At 54.1% G+C, this 18,934-nt stretch overlaps 1 protein-coding gene across 1 annotated transcript in view; it reads right to left on the minus strand.

Annotated features, from left to right (window-relative positions):
- Positions 1 to 566: 566 nt before the first annotated feature.
- Positions 567 to 18,934, minus strand: part of LOC142118984 (nuclear receptor-binding protein-like) — a 61,317-nt gene continuing 42,949 nt past the window's right edge. Inside the window, exons 7-8 of the mRNA XM_075194156.1 lie at positions 18,666 to 18,749; positions 567 to 685 (exon numbers count right to left, since the gene is read on the minus strand). Coding sequence (XP_075050257.1) covers positions 582 to 685; positions 18,666 to 18,749 — 188 coding nt within the window. The 3' untranslated portion in view covers positions 567 to 581. The remainder of the gene's footprint in view (positions 686 to 18,665; positions 18,750 to 18,934) is intronic.

Raw genomic sequence — 18,934 nt, forward strand, 5'->3', positions numbered from 1 at the left:
CCCTGTAAAGCTTCTTGTTCTAGTATAAGGACACAGGAGAAGTGATGTATGATAAGAACCCTGTAAAGCTTCTTGTTCTAGTATAAGGACACAGGAGAAGTGATGTATGATAAGAACCCTGTAAAGCTTCTTGTTCTAGTATAAGGACACAGGAGAAGTGATGTATGATAGGAACCCTGTAACCTCTCATTATGTATACTGTGTGTAGATATGGTAAGGTGCACAGTGTAACCTCTCACTATGTATACTGTGTGTAGATATGGTAAGGTGCACAGTATAACCTCTCTTTGTGTATACTGTGTGTAGATATGGTAAGGTGCACAGTGTAACCTCTCACTATGTATACTGTGTGTAGATATGGTAAGGTGCACAGTGTAACCTCTTACTATGTATACTGTGTGTAGATATGGTAAGGTGCACAGTGTAACCTCTCACTATGTATACTGTGTGTAGATATGGTAAGGTGCACAGTGTAACCTCTTACTATGTATACTGTGTGTAGATATGGTAAGGTGCGCAGTATACCCTCTCTTTGTGTATACTGTGTGTAGACATGGTAAGGTGCACAGTGTAACCTCTCACTATGTATACTGTGTGTAGATATGGTAAGGTGCACAGTATCTCACCTCCAATGCACACATCCCGAAAGAATAAATATCAACTGCTGTTGTCACATTGGTCACCTCTGAAATAGAAAACCATCGGACACGTGACATTAGAAAGAGCCCAGAACACACATCAAAGACACGATACACAGATAAAACACACAGCTCAGTGTACATCATAAACACGCTACATGGATATTACACGCAGCACAGACAACACTTAGAAAAAAAGCATACATGTCAGAAGCTCATGTCCCACATTTTTAGATACAGACATGCACACACAACATACATTACTCACAGCCACCATTCAATACCGCATGTTCCCACACCAGACACGCCATACACAAATTTCACCCATTGCTGCAGACATAACACACCACAGACCGCACTGCACACATAACACACCACAGACCGCACTGCACACATAACACACCACAGACCGCACAGCACACACATAACACACCACAGACCGCACAGCACACACATAGCACACCACAGACCGCACAGCACACACATAGCACACCACAGACCGCACTGCACACACATAACACACCACAGACAGCACAGCGCACATAGCACACCACAGACCACACGGCACACACATAACACACCACAGACCGCACTGCACACACATAACACACCACAGACCGCACAGCACACACATAACACACCACAGACCGCACTGCACACACATAGCACACCACAGACCGCACTGCACACACATAGCACACCACAGACCGCACAGCACACACATAGCACACCACAGACCGCACAGCACACACATAGCACACCACAGACCGCACTGCACACACATAACACACCACAGACAGCACAGCGCACATAGCACACCACAGACCACACGGCACACACATAACACACCACAGACCGCACTGCACACACATAACACACCACAGACCGCACAGCACACACATAACACACCACAGACCGCACTGCACACACATAGCACACCACAGACCGCACTGCACACACATAGCACACCACAGACCGCACTGCACACACATAGCACACCACAGACCGCACAGCACACACATAACACACCACAGACCGCACAGCACACACATAACACACCACAGACCGCACTGCACACACATAGCACACCACAGACCACACGGCACACACATAGCACACCACAGACCGCACAGCGCACATAGCACACCACAGACCACACGGCACACACATAACACACCACAGACCGCACAGCACACACATAGCACACCACAGACCGCACAGCACACACATAGCACACCACAGACCGCACTGCACACATAACACACCACAGACCGCACTGCACACACATAACACACCACAGACCGCACAGCACACACATAACACACCACAGACCGCACAGCACACACATAACACACCACAGACCGCACAGCACACACATAGCACACCACAGACCACACGGCACACACATAGCACACCACAGACCGCACAGCGCACATAGCACACCACAGACCACACGGCACACACATAACACACCACAGACCGCACAGCACACACATAGCACACCACAGACCGCACTGCACACATAACACACCACAGACCGCACTGCACACATAACACACCACAGACCGCACTGCACACATAACACACCACAGACCGCACAGCACACACATAGCACACCACAGACCGCACTGCACACATAACACACCACAGACCGCACAGCACACATAACACACCACAGACCGCACAGCACACACACATAGCACACCACAGACCGCACTGCACACATAACACACCACAGACCGCACAGCACACACATAGCACACCACAGACCGCACAGCACACACATAACACACCACAGACCGCACAGCGCACATAGCACACCACAGACCGCACAGCACACACATAACACACCACAGACCGCACAGCGCACATAGCACACCACAGACCGCACAGCACACACATAACACACCACAGACCGCACAGCGCACATAGCACACCACAGACCGCACAGCACACACATAACACACCACAGACCGCACAGCACACACATAGCACACCACAGACCGCACAGCACACACATAGCACACCACAGACCGCACTGCACACACATAACACACCACAGACCGCACAGCACACACATAACACACCACAGACCGCACAGCACACACATAGCACACCACAGACCGCACAGCACACACATAGCACACCACAGACCGCACTGCACACACATAGCACACCACAGACCGCACAGCGCACATAACACACCACAGACCGCACAGCGCACACATAGCACACCACAGACCGCACAGCGCACATAACACACCACAGACCGCACTGCACACACATAACACACCACAGACCGCACAGCACACACATAACACACCACAGACCGCACAGCACACACATAGCACACCACAGACCGCACAGCACACACATAGCACACCACAGACCGCACAGCACACACATAGCACACCACAGACCGCACTGCACACACATAGCACACCACAGACCGCACAGCGCACATAACACACCACAGACCGCACAGCGCACATAACACACCACAGACCGCACAGCGCACATAACACACCACAGACCGCACAGCACACACATAACACACCACAGACCGCACTGCACACACATAACACACCACAGACCGCACTGCACACATAACACACCACAGACCGCACAGCACACACATAGCACACCACAGACCGCACTGCACACATAACACACCACAGACCGCACTGCACACATAACACACCACAGACCGCACAGCGCACATAGCACACCACAGACCGCACTGCACACACACATAGCACACCACAGACCGCACAGCACACACATAACACACCACAGACCGCACAGCACACATAACACACCACAGACCGCACTGCACACATAACACACCACAGACCGCACAGCACACACATAGCACACCACAGACCGCACTGCACACATAACACACCACAGACCGCACAGCACACACATAGCACACCACAGACCGCACTGCACACATAACACACCACAGACCGCACTGCACACATAACACACCACAGACCGCACAGCACACACACATAGCACACCACAGACCGCACAGCACACACATAACACACCACAGACCGCACAGCACACACATAGCACACCACAGACCGCACAGCACACACATAACACACCACAGACCGCACAGCACACACATAACACACCACAGACCGCACAGCACACACATAGCACACCACAGACCGCACAGCACACACATAACACACCACAGACCACACGGCACACACATAACACACCACAGACCGCACAGCACACATAGCACACCACAGACCGCACAGCACACACATAACACACCACAGACCACACGGCACACACATAACACACCACAGACCGCACAGCACACACATAGCACACCACAGACCACACTGCACACACATAACACACCACAGACCACACTGCACACACATAGCACACCACAGACCGCACTGCACACACATAACACACCACAGACCGCACTGCACACATAGCACACCACAGACCGCACAGCACACACATAGCACACCACAGACCGCACAGCACACACATAACACACCACAGACCGCACTGCACACACATAGCACACCACAGACCGCACAGCACACACATAACACACCACAGACCGCACTGCACACATAGCACACCACAGACCGCACAGCACACACATAACACACCACAGACAGCACTGCACACATAACACACCACAGACCGCACAGCACACACATAACACACCACAGACCGCACAGCACACACATAGCACACCACAGACCGCACAGCACACACATAACACACCACAGACCGCACTGCACACATAACACACCACAGACCGCACTGCACACATAGCACACCACAGACCGCACTGCACACATAACACACCACAGACCGCACTGCACACACATAACACACCACAGACCGCACAGCACACACATAACACACCACAGACCGCACAGCACACACATAGCACACCACAGACCGCACAGCACACACATAGCACACCACAGACCGCACAGCACACACATAGCACACCACAGACCGCACTGCACACACATAGCACACCACAGACCGCACAGCACACATAACACACCACAGACCGCACAGCACACACATAACACACCACAGACCGCACTGCACACATAACACACCACAGACCGCACTGCACACACATAACACACCACAGACCGCACAGCACACACATGACACACCACAGACCGCACAGCACACACATAACACACCACAGACCGCACAGCACACATAACACACCACAGACCGCACAGCACACACATAACACACCACAGACCGCACTGCACACACATAGCACACCACAGACCGCACTGCACACACATAACACACCACAGACCGCACTGCACACATAACACACCACAGACCGCACTGCACACACACATAACACACCACAGACCGCACTGCACACACATAACACACCACAGACCGCACAGCACACACATAACACACCACAGACCGCACTGCACACACATAGCACACCACAGACCGCACTGCACACACATAACACACCACAGACCGCACTGCACACATAACACACCACAGACCGCACTGCACACACACATAACACACCACAGACCGCACTGCACACACATAACACACCACAGACCGCACAGCGCACATAGCACACCACAGACCGCACTGCACACACACATAACACACCACAGACCGCACTGCACACACATAACACACCACAGACCGCACAGCGCACATAGCACACCACAGACCGCACAGCACACACACATAACACACCACAGACCGCACAGCGCACATAGCACACCACAGACCGCACAGCACACACATAACACACCACAGACCGCACAGCACACACATAGCACACCACAGACCGCACAGCACACACACATAACACACCACAGACCACACAGCACACACATAACACACCACAGACCGCACAGCACACACATAGCACACCACAGACCGCACAGCACACACATAGCACACCACAGACCGCACAGCACACACATAGCACACCACAGACCGCACAGCACACACATAGCACACCACAGACCGCACAGCACACACATAGCACACCACAGACCGCACAGCACACATAACACACCACAGACCGCACAGCACACACATAACACACCACAGACAGCACGGCACACAACACACCACAGACCGCACTGCACACACATAACACACCACAGACCGCACTGCACACACATAACACACCACAGACCGCACAGCACACACATAACACACCACAGACCGCACAGCGCACATAGCACACCACAGACCGCACTGCACACACACATAGCACACCACAGACCGCACTGCACACACATAACACACCACAGACCGCACTGCACACATAGCACACCACAGACCGCACTGCACACACATAACACACCACAGACCGCACTGCACACACATAACACACCACAGACCGCACTGCACACACATAGCACACCACAGACCGCACAGCGCACATAACACACCACAGACCGCACTGCACACACATAACACACCACAGACCGCACAGCACACACATAACACACCACAGACCGCACAGCACACACATAACACACCACAGACCGCACAGCACACACATAACACACCACAGACCGCACAGCGCACATAGCACACCACAGACCACACGGCACACACATAACACACCACAGACCGCACTGCACACATAACACACCACAGACCGCACTGCACACATAACACACCACAGACCGCACTGCACACATAACACACCACAGACCGCACAGCACACACACATAGCACACCACAGACCGCACAGCACACACATAACACACCACAGACCGCACAGCACACACATAGCACACCACAGACCGCACAGCACACACATAGCACACCACAGACCGCACTGCACACATAACACACCACAGACCGCACTGCACACACATAACACACCACAGACCGCACAGCACACACATAACACACCACAGACCGCACAGCACACACATAACACACCACAGACCGCACAGCACACACATAGCACACCACAGACCACACGCACACACATAGCACACCACAGACCGCACAGCGCACATAGCACACCACAGACCACACGGCACACACATAACACACCACAGACCGCACAGCACACACATAGCACACCACAGACCGCACAGCACACACATAGCACACCACAGACCGCACTGCACACATAACACACCACAGACCGCACTGCACACATAACACACCACAGACCGCACTGCACACATAACACACCACAGACCGCACAGCACACACATAGCACACCACAGACCGCACTGCACACATAACACACCACAGACCGCACAGCACACATAACACACCACAGACCGCACAGCACACACACATAGCACACCACAGACCGCACTGCACACATAACACACCACAGACCGCACAGCACACACATAACACACCACAGACCGCACAGCGCACATAGCACACCACAGACCGCACAGCACACACATAACACACCACAGACCGCACAGCACACACATAGCACACCACAGACCGCACAGCACACACATAGCACACCACAGACCGCACAGCACACACATAGCACACCACAGACCGCACTGCACACACATAACACACCACAGACCGCACAGCACACACATAACACACCACAGACCGCACAGCACACACATAGCACACCACAGACCGCACAGCACACACATAGCACACCACAGACCGCACTGCACACACATAGCACACCACAGACCGCACAGCGCACATAACACACCACAGACCGCACAGCGCACACATAGCACACCACAGACCGCACAGCGCACATAACACACCACAGACCGCACAGCACACACATAACACACCACAGACCGCACTGCACACACATAACACACCACAGACCGCACTGCACACATAACACACCACAGACCGCACAGCACACACATAGCACACCACAGACCGCACTGCACACATAACACACCACAGACCGCACTGCACACATAACACACCACAGACCGCACAGCGCACATAGCACACCACAGACCGCACTGCACACACACATAGCACACCACAGACCGCACAGCACACACATAACACACCACAGACCGCACAGCACACATAACACACCACAGACCGCACTGCACACATAACACACCACAGACCGCACAGCACACACATAGCACACCACAGACCGCACTGCACACATAACACACCACAGACCGCACAGCACACACATAGCACACCACAGACCGCACTGCACACATAACACACCACAGACCGCACTGCACACATAACACACCACAGACCGCACAGCACACACACATAGCACACCACAGACCGCACAGCACACACATAACACACCACAGACCGCACAGCACACACATAGCACACCACAGACCGCACAGCACACACATAACACACCACAGACCGCACAGCACACACATAGCACACCACAGACCGCACTGCACACACATAACACACCACAGACCGCACTGCACACATAGCACACCACAGACCGCACAGCACACACATAGCACACCACAGACCGCACAGCACACACATAACACACCACAGACCGCACTGCACACACATAGCACACCACAGACCGCACAGCACACACATAACACACCACAGACCGCACTGCACACATAGCACACCACAGACCGCACAGCACACACATAACACACCACAGACAGCACTGCACACATAACACACCACAGACCGCACAGCACACACATAACACACCACAGACCGCACAGCACACACATAGCACACCACAGACCGCACAGCACACACATAACACACCACAGACCGCACTGCACACATAACACACCACAGACCGCACTGCACACATAGCACACCACAGACCGCACTGCACACATAACACACCACAGACCGCACTGCACACACATAACACACCACAGACCGCACAGCACACACATAACACACCACAGACCGCACAGCACACACATAGCACACCACAGACCGCACAGCACACACATAGCACACCACAGACCGCACAGCACACACATAGCACACCACAGACCGCACTGCACACACATAGCACACCACAGACCGCACAGCACACATAACACACCACAGACCGCACAGCACACACATAACACACCACAGACCGCACTGCACACATAACACACCACAGACCGCACTGCACACACATAACACACCACAGACCGCACAGCACACACATGACACACCACAGACCGCACAGCACACACATAACACACCACAGACCGCACAGCACACATAACACACCACAGACCGCACTGCACACACATAGCACACCACAGACCGCACTGCACACACATAACACACCACAGACCGCACTGCACACATAACACACCACAGACCGCACTGCACACACACATAACACACCACAGACCGCACTGCACACACATAACACACCACAGACCGCACAGCACACACATAACACACCACAGACCGCACTGCACACACATAGCACACCACAGACCGCACAGCACACACATAACACACCACAGACCGCACTGCACACATAACACACCACAGACCGCACTGCACACACACATAACACACCACAGACCGCACTGCACACACATAACACACCACAGACCGCACAGCGCACATAGCACACCACAGACCGCACTGCACACACACATAACACACCACAGACCGCACTGCACACACATAACACACCACAGACCGCACAGCGCACATAGCACACCACAGACCGCACAGCACACACACATAACACACCACAGACCGCACAGCGCACATAGCACACCACAGACCGCACAGCACACACACATAACACACCACAGACCGCACAGCGCACATAGCACACCACAGACCGCACAGCACACACATAACACACCACAGACCGCACAGCACACACATAGCACACCACAGACCGCACAGCACACACACATAACACACCACAGACCACACAGCACACACATAACACACCACAGACCGCACAGCACACACATAGCACACCACAGACCGCACAGCACACACATAGCACACCACAGACCGCACAGCACACACATAGCACACCACAGACCGCACAGCACACACATAGCACACCACAGACCGCACAGCACACACATAGCACACCACAGACCGCACAGCACACATAACACACCACAGACCGCACAGCACACACATAACACACCACAGACAGCACGGCACACAACACACCACAGACCGCACTGCACACACATAACACACCACAGACCGCACTGCACACACATAACACACCACAGACCGCACAGCACACACATAACACACCACAGACCGCACAGCGCACATAGCACACCACAGACCGCACTGCACACACACATAGCACACCACAGACCGCACTGCACACACATAACACACCACAGACCGCACTGCACACATAGCACACCACAGACCGCACTGCACACACATAACACACCACAGACCGCACTGCACACACATAACACACCACAGACCGCACTGCACACACATAGCACACCACAGACCGCACAGCGCACATAACACACCACAGACCGCACTGCACACACATAACACACCACAGACCGCACAGCACACACATAACACACCACAGACCGCACAGCACACACATAACACACCACAGACCGCACAGCACACACATAACACACCACAGACCGCACAGCGCACATAGCACACCACAGACCACACGGCACACACATAACACACCACAGACCGCACTGCACACATAACACACCACAGACCGCACTGCACACATAACACACCACAGACCGCACTGCACACATAACACACCACAGACCGCACAGCACACACACATAGCACACCACAGACCGCACAGCACACACATAACACACCACAGACCGCACAGCACACACATAGCACACCACAGACCGCACAGCACACACATAGCACACCACAGACCGCACAGCACACACATAGCACACCACAGACCGCACAGCACACACATAGCACACCACAGACCGCACTGCACACACATAGCACACCACAGACCGCACTGCACACATAACACACCACAGACCGCACTGCACACATAACACACCACAGACCGCACTGCACACATAACACACCACAGACCGCACTGCACACATAACACACCACAGACCGCACTGCACACATAACACACCACAGACCGCACAGCACACACACATAGCACACCACAGACCGCACAGCACACACATAACACACCACAGACCGCACAGCACACACATAGCACACCACAGACCGCACAGCACACACATAGCACACCACAGACCGCACAGCACACACATAGCACACCACAGACCGCACAGCACACACATAGCACACCACAGACCGCACTGCACACACATAGCACACCACAGACCGCACTGCACACATAACACACCACAGACCGCACTGCACACATAACACACCACAGACCGCACTGCACACATAACACACCACAGACCGCACTGCACACATAACACACCACAGACCGCACAGCACACACACATAGCACACCACAGACCGCACAGCACACACATAACACACCACAGACCGCACAGCACACACATAGCACACCACAGACCGCACAGCACACACATAGCACACCACAGACCGCACAGCACACACATAACACACCACAGACCGCACTGCACACATAACACACCACAGACCGCACTGCACACATAACACACCACAGACCGCACTGCACACATAACACACCACAGACCGCACAGCACACACACATAGCACACCACAGACCGCACAGCACACACATAACACACCACAGACCGCACAGCACACACATAGCACACCACAGACCGCACAGCACACACATAGCACACCACAGACCGCACAGCACACACATAACACACCACAGACCGCACTGCACACATAACACACCACAGACCGCACTGCACACATAACACACCACAGACCGCACTGCACACATAACACACCACAGACCGCACAGCACACACATAACACACCACAGACCGCACAGCACACACATAGCACACCACAGACCGCACAGCACACACATAGCACACCACAGACCGCACAGCACACACATAACACACCACAGACCGCACAGCACACACATAGCACACCACAGACCGCACAGCACACACATAACACACCACAGACCGCACAGCACACACATAGCACACCACAGACCGCACTGCACACACATAACACACCACAGACCGCACTGCACACATAGCACACCACAGACCGCACAGCACACACATAGCACACCACAGACCGCACAGCACACACATAACACACCACAGACCGCACAGCACACACATAACACACCACAGACCGCACAGCACACACATAACACACCACAGACCGCACTGCACACATAACACACCACAGACCGCACAGCACACACATAACACACCACAGACCGCACTGCACACATAACACACCACAGACCGCACAGCACACACACATAGCACACCACAGACCGCACAGCACACACATAACACACCACAGACCGCACAGCACACACATAGCACACCACAGACCGCACTGCACACACATAACACACCACAGACCGCACAGCACACACATAGCACACCACAGACCGCACAGCACACACATAACACACCACAGACCGCACAGCACACACATAACACACCACAGACCGCACAGCACACACATAGCACACCACAGACCGCACAGCACACACATAACACACCACAGACCGCACAGCACACACATAGCACACCACAGACAGCACTGCACACACATAGCACACCACAGACAGCACTGCACACACATAGCACACCACAGACCGCACAGCACACATAGCACACCACAGACCGCACAGCACACACATAGCACACCACAGACCGCACAGCACACATAGCACACCACAGACCGCACAGCGCACATAACACACCACAGACCGCACAGCACACACATAGCACACCACAGACAGCACTGCACACACATAGCACACCACAGACCGCACAGCACACACATAGCACACCACAGACCGCACAGCACACATAGCACACCACAGACCGCACTGCACACACATAGCACACCACAGACCGCACAGCACACACATAGCACACCACAGACCGCACAGCACACATAACACACCACAGACCGCACTGCACACATAACACACCACAGACCGCACTGCACACACATAGCACACCACAGACCGCACAGCACACACATAGCACACCACAGACCGCACAGCACACATAGCACACCACAGACCGCACTGCACACACATAGCACACCACAGACCGCACAGCGCACACCACAGACCGCACTGCACACACATAGCACACCACAGACCGCACAGCGCACATAGCACACCACAGACCGCACAGCACACACATAACACACCACAGACCGCACAGCACACACATAGCACACCACAGACCGCACAGCACACACATAGCACACCACAGACCGCACTGCACACACATAGCACACCACAGACCGCACTGCACACATAACACACCACAGACCGCACAGCGCACACATAGCACACCACAGACAGCACTGCACACACATAGCACACCACAGACAGCACTGCACACACATAGCACACCACAGACCGCACAGCACACACATAACACACCACAGACCGCACTGCACACATAACACACCACAGACCGCACTGCACACACATAACACACCACAGACCGCACTGCACACACATAACACACCACAGACCGCACTGCACACACACATAGCACACCACAGACAGCACTGCACACACATAGCACACCACAGACAGCACTGCACACACATAGCACACCACAGACCGCACTGCACACATAACACACCACAGACCGCACTGCACACACATAACACACCACAGACCGCACTGCACACACATAACACACCACAGACCGCACTGCACACACACATAGCACACCACAGACAGCACTGCACACACATAGCACACCACAGACCGCACTGCACACACATAACACACCACAGACCGCACTGCACACATAGCACACCACAGACCGCACTGCACACACATAACACACCACAGACCGCACTGCACACACATAACACACCACAGACCGCACTGCACACACATAACACACCACAGACCGCACTGCACACACATAGCACACCACAGACCGCACAGCGCACATAACACACCACAGACCGCACTGCACACACACATAGCACACCACAGACCGCACTGCACACACATAACACACCACAGACCGCACTGCACACACATAACACACCACAGACCGCACTGCACACACATAACACACCACAGACCGCACTGCACACACATAGCACACCACAGACCGCACTGCACACACATAACACACCACAGACCGCACTGCACACACATAACACACCACAGACCGCACTGCACACATAACACACCACAGACCGCACTGCACACATAACACACCACAGACCGCACAGCGCACATAGCACACCACAGACCGCACAGCGCACACCACAGACCGCACTGCACACACATAGCACACCACAGACCGCACTGCGCACATAGCACACCACAGACCGCACAGCGCACACCACAGACCGCACTGCACACACATAGCACACCACAGACCGCACAGCACACACATAGCACACCACAGACCGCACAGCGCACATAGCACACCACAGACTGCACATAACACACCACAGACCGCACATAGCACACCACAGACCGCACATAGCACACCACAGACCGCACTGCGCACATAACACACCACAGACCGCACAGCGCACATAGCACACCACAGACCGCACTGCACACACATAACACACCACAGACCGCACTGCACACATAGCGCACCACAGACAGCACTGCACACACATAGCACACCACAGACCGCACTGCACACATAACACACCACAGACCGCACAGTGCACACACATAACACACCACAGACCGCACTGCACACATAGCGCACCACAGACCGCACTGCACACATAACGCACCACAGACCGCACAGCGCACATAACACACCACAGACAGCACTGCACACATAGCACACCACAGACCGCACAGCGCACATAGCACACCACAGACCGCACAGCGCACATAGCACACCACAGACCGCACAGCGCACATAACACACCACAGACCGCACTGCACACATAGCACACCACAGACCGCACAGCGCACATAACACACCACAGACCGCACAGCGCACATAACACACCACAGACCGCACAGCGCACATAACACACCACAGACCGCACAGCGCACATAACACACCATAGACCGCACTGCACACAACACACCACAGACCGCACTGCACACACATAACACACCACAGACCGCACTGCACACACACATAGCACACCACAGACCGCACTGCACACACATAGCACACCACAGACCGCACAGCACACATAACACACCACAGACCGCACTGCACACATAACACACCACAGACCGCACTGCACACAACACACCACAGACCGCACTGCGCACACACATAACACACCACAGACCGCACTGCGCACACACATAACACGCCACAGACCGCACTGCGCACACACATAACACACCACAGACCGCACTGCGCACACACATAACACACCACAGACCGCACTGCACACACACATAACACACCACAGACCGCACTGCACACACACATAACACACCACAGACCGCACTGCACACACATAGCACACCACAGACAGCACAGCACACATAACACACCACAGACTGCACACACATAACACACCACAGACAGCACTGCACACACACATAACACACCACAGACCGCACAGCACACACATAACACACCACAGACAGCACTGCACACACATAACACACCACAGACCGAACAGCACACCACAGACAGCACTGCACACACATAACACACCACAGACAGCACTGCACACACATAGCACACCACAGACCGCACTGCACACACATAACACACCACAGACCGCACTGCACACACATAACACACCACAGACAGCACTGCACACACACATAGCACACCACAGACCGCACAGCGCACATAACACACCACAGACCGCACTGCACACCACAGACCGCACTGCACACACACATAGCACACCACAGACAGCACTGCACACACATAGCACACCACAGACAGCACTGCACACACATAACACACCACAGACCGAACAGCACACCACAGACAGCACTGCACACACATAACACACCACAGACAGCACTGCACACACATAGCACACCACAGACCGCACTGCACACACATAGCACACCACAGACAGCACTGCACACACATAACACACCACAGACCGAACAGCACACCACAGACAGCACTGCACACACATAACACACCACAGACAGCACTGCACACACATAACACACCACAGACCGCACAGCACACACATAGCACACCACAGACCGCACAGCACACACATAGCACACCACAGACAGCACTGCACACACATAACACACCACAGACCGAACAGCACACCACAGACAGCACTGCACACACATAACACACCACAGACAGCACTGCACACACATAACACACCACAGACCGCACTGCACACACATAGCACACCACAGACAGCACTGCACACACATAACACACCACAGACCGAACAGCACACCACAGACAGCACTGCACACACATAACACACCACAGACAGCACTGCACACACATAACACACCACAGACAGCACTGCACACACATAACACACCACAGACCGCACAGCACACACATAGCACACCACAGACAGCACTGCACACACATAGCACACCACAGACCGCACAGCGCACATAACACACCACAGACCGCACTGCACACCACAGACCGCACTGCACACACACATAGCACACCACAGACCGCACTGCACACACATAGCACACCACAGACCGCACAGCACACATAACACACCACAGACCGCACTGCACACATAACACACCACAGACTGCACTGCACACAACACACCACAGACCGCACTGCGCACACACATAACACACCACAGACCGCACTGCGCACACACATAACACACCACAGACCGCACTGCACACACACATAACACACCACAGACCGCACTGCACACACACATAACACACCACAGACCGCACTGCACACACATAGCACACCACAGACAGCACAGCACACATAACACACCACAGACTGCACACACATAACACACCACAGACCGCACTGCACACACATAACACACCACAGACCGCACTGCACACACACATAGCACACCACAGACAGCACTGCACACACATAGCACACCACAGACCGCACTGCACACACATAACACACCACAGACCGCACTGCACACACATAACACACCACAGACAGCACTGCACACACATAACACACCACAGACAGCACTGCACACACATAACACACCACAGACCGCACAGCACACACATAGCACACCACAGACAGCACTGCACACACATAGCACACCACAGACCGCACAGCGCACATAACACACCACAGACCGCACTGCACACCACAGACCGCACTGCACACACACATAGCACACCACAGACCGCACTGCACACACATAGCACACCACAGACCGCACAGCACACATAACACACCACAGACCGCACTGCACACATAACACACCACAGACTGCACTGCACACAACACACCACAGACCGCACTGCGCACACACATAACACACCACAGACCGCACTGCGCACACACATAACACACCACAGACCGCACTGCACACACACATAACACACCACAGACCGCACTGCACACACATAGCACACCACAGACAGCACAGCACACATAACACACCACAGACTGCACACACATAACACACCACAGACCGCACTGCACACACATAACACACCACAGACCGCACTGCACACACACATAGCACACCACAGACAGCACTGCACACACATAGCACACCACAGACCGCACTGCACACACATAACACACCACAGACAGCACTGCACACACATAGCACACCACAGACCGAACAGCACACCACAGACAGCACTGCACACACATAACACACCACAGACAGCACTGCACACACATAACACACCACAGACAGCACTGCACACACATAACACACCACAGACCGAACAGCACACCACAGACAGCACTGCACACACATAACACACCACAGACAGCACTGCACACACATAGCACACCACAGACCGCACTGCACACACATAACACACCACAGACCGCACTGCACACACATAACACACCACAGACAGCACTGCACACACACATAGCACACCACAGACCGCACAGCGCACATAGCACACCACAGACAGCACTGCACACACATAGCACACCACAGACAGCACTGCACACACATAACACACCACAGACCGCACTGCACACACACATAGCACACCACAGACAGCACTGCACACACATAACACACCACAGACCGCACTGCACACACACATAGCACACCACAGACAGCACTGCACACACATAGCACACCACAGACAGCACTGCACACACATAACACACCACAGACCGCACAGCACACCACAGACAGCACTGCACACACATAACACACCACAGACAGCACTGCACACACATAACACACCACAGACAGCACTGCACACACATAGCACACCACAGACCGCACTGCACACACATAACACACCACAGACCGCACTGCACACACATAACACACCACAGACAGCACTGCACACACACATAGCACACCACAGACCGCACAGCGCACATAGCACACCACAGACAGCACTGCACACATAGCACACCACAGACCGCACAGCACACATAGCACACCACAGACCGCACTGCACACACATAACACACCACAGACCGCACTGCACACACATAACACACCACAGACAGCACTGCACACACACATAGCACACCACAGACCGCACTGCGCACACATAGCACACCAGAGACAGCACTGCGCACACATAGCACACCAGAGACAGCACTGCGCACACATAGCACACCACAGAGCGCACTGCACACACACACATAGCACACCAGAGACAGCACTGCACACACACACATAGCACACCAGAGACCGCACATAGCACACCAGAGACTGCACGGCACACACATAGCACACCAGAGACAGCACTGCACACACACATAGCACACCAGAGACCGCACATAGCACACCAGAGAACGGCACACATAACATACAACCTACCTCCATACTCTGGGGCAAAGAAATGCAAATTCTTCTGCTCCTCACGACACGTCTTCACATGATTGTTGATGGTATCTGGGGCCACTGGAGAGAAGATTACCCCATTATCACATACATGTGTACACACTAATCCTTACACAGTGGGATGTACGTCAGTTTACATAGTGAAATCGCCCGATGTGCCTATAGAGACACGCGTGCGTCTAGCGTATGTCCGTGTGCGCCTGCAGAGGCGGGAAGGAGCGGTCTAACTCCGGCTGAGTACAGCA

Source organism: Mixophyes fleayi, unplaced genomic scaffold (genome assembly GCF_038048845.1).
Source record: "Mixophyes fleayi isolate aMixFle1 unplaced genomic scaffold, aMixFle1.hap1 Scaffold_1833, whole genome shotgun sequence".
NCBI classification, from domain to species: domain Eukaryota; kingdom Metazoa; phylum Chordata; class Amphibia; order Anura; family Limnodynastidae; genus Mixophyes; species Mixophyes fleayi.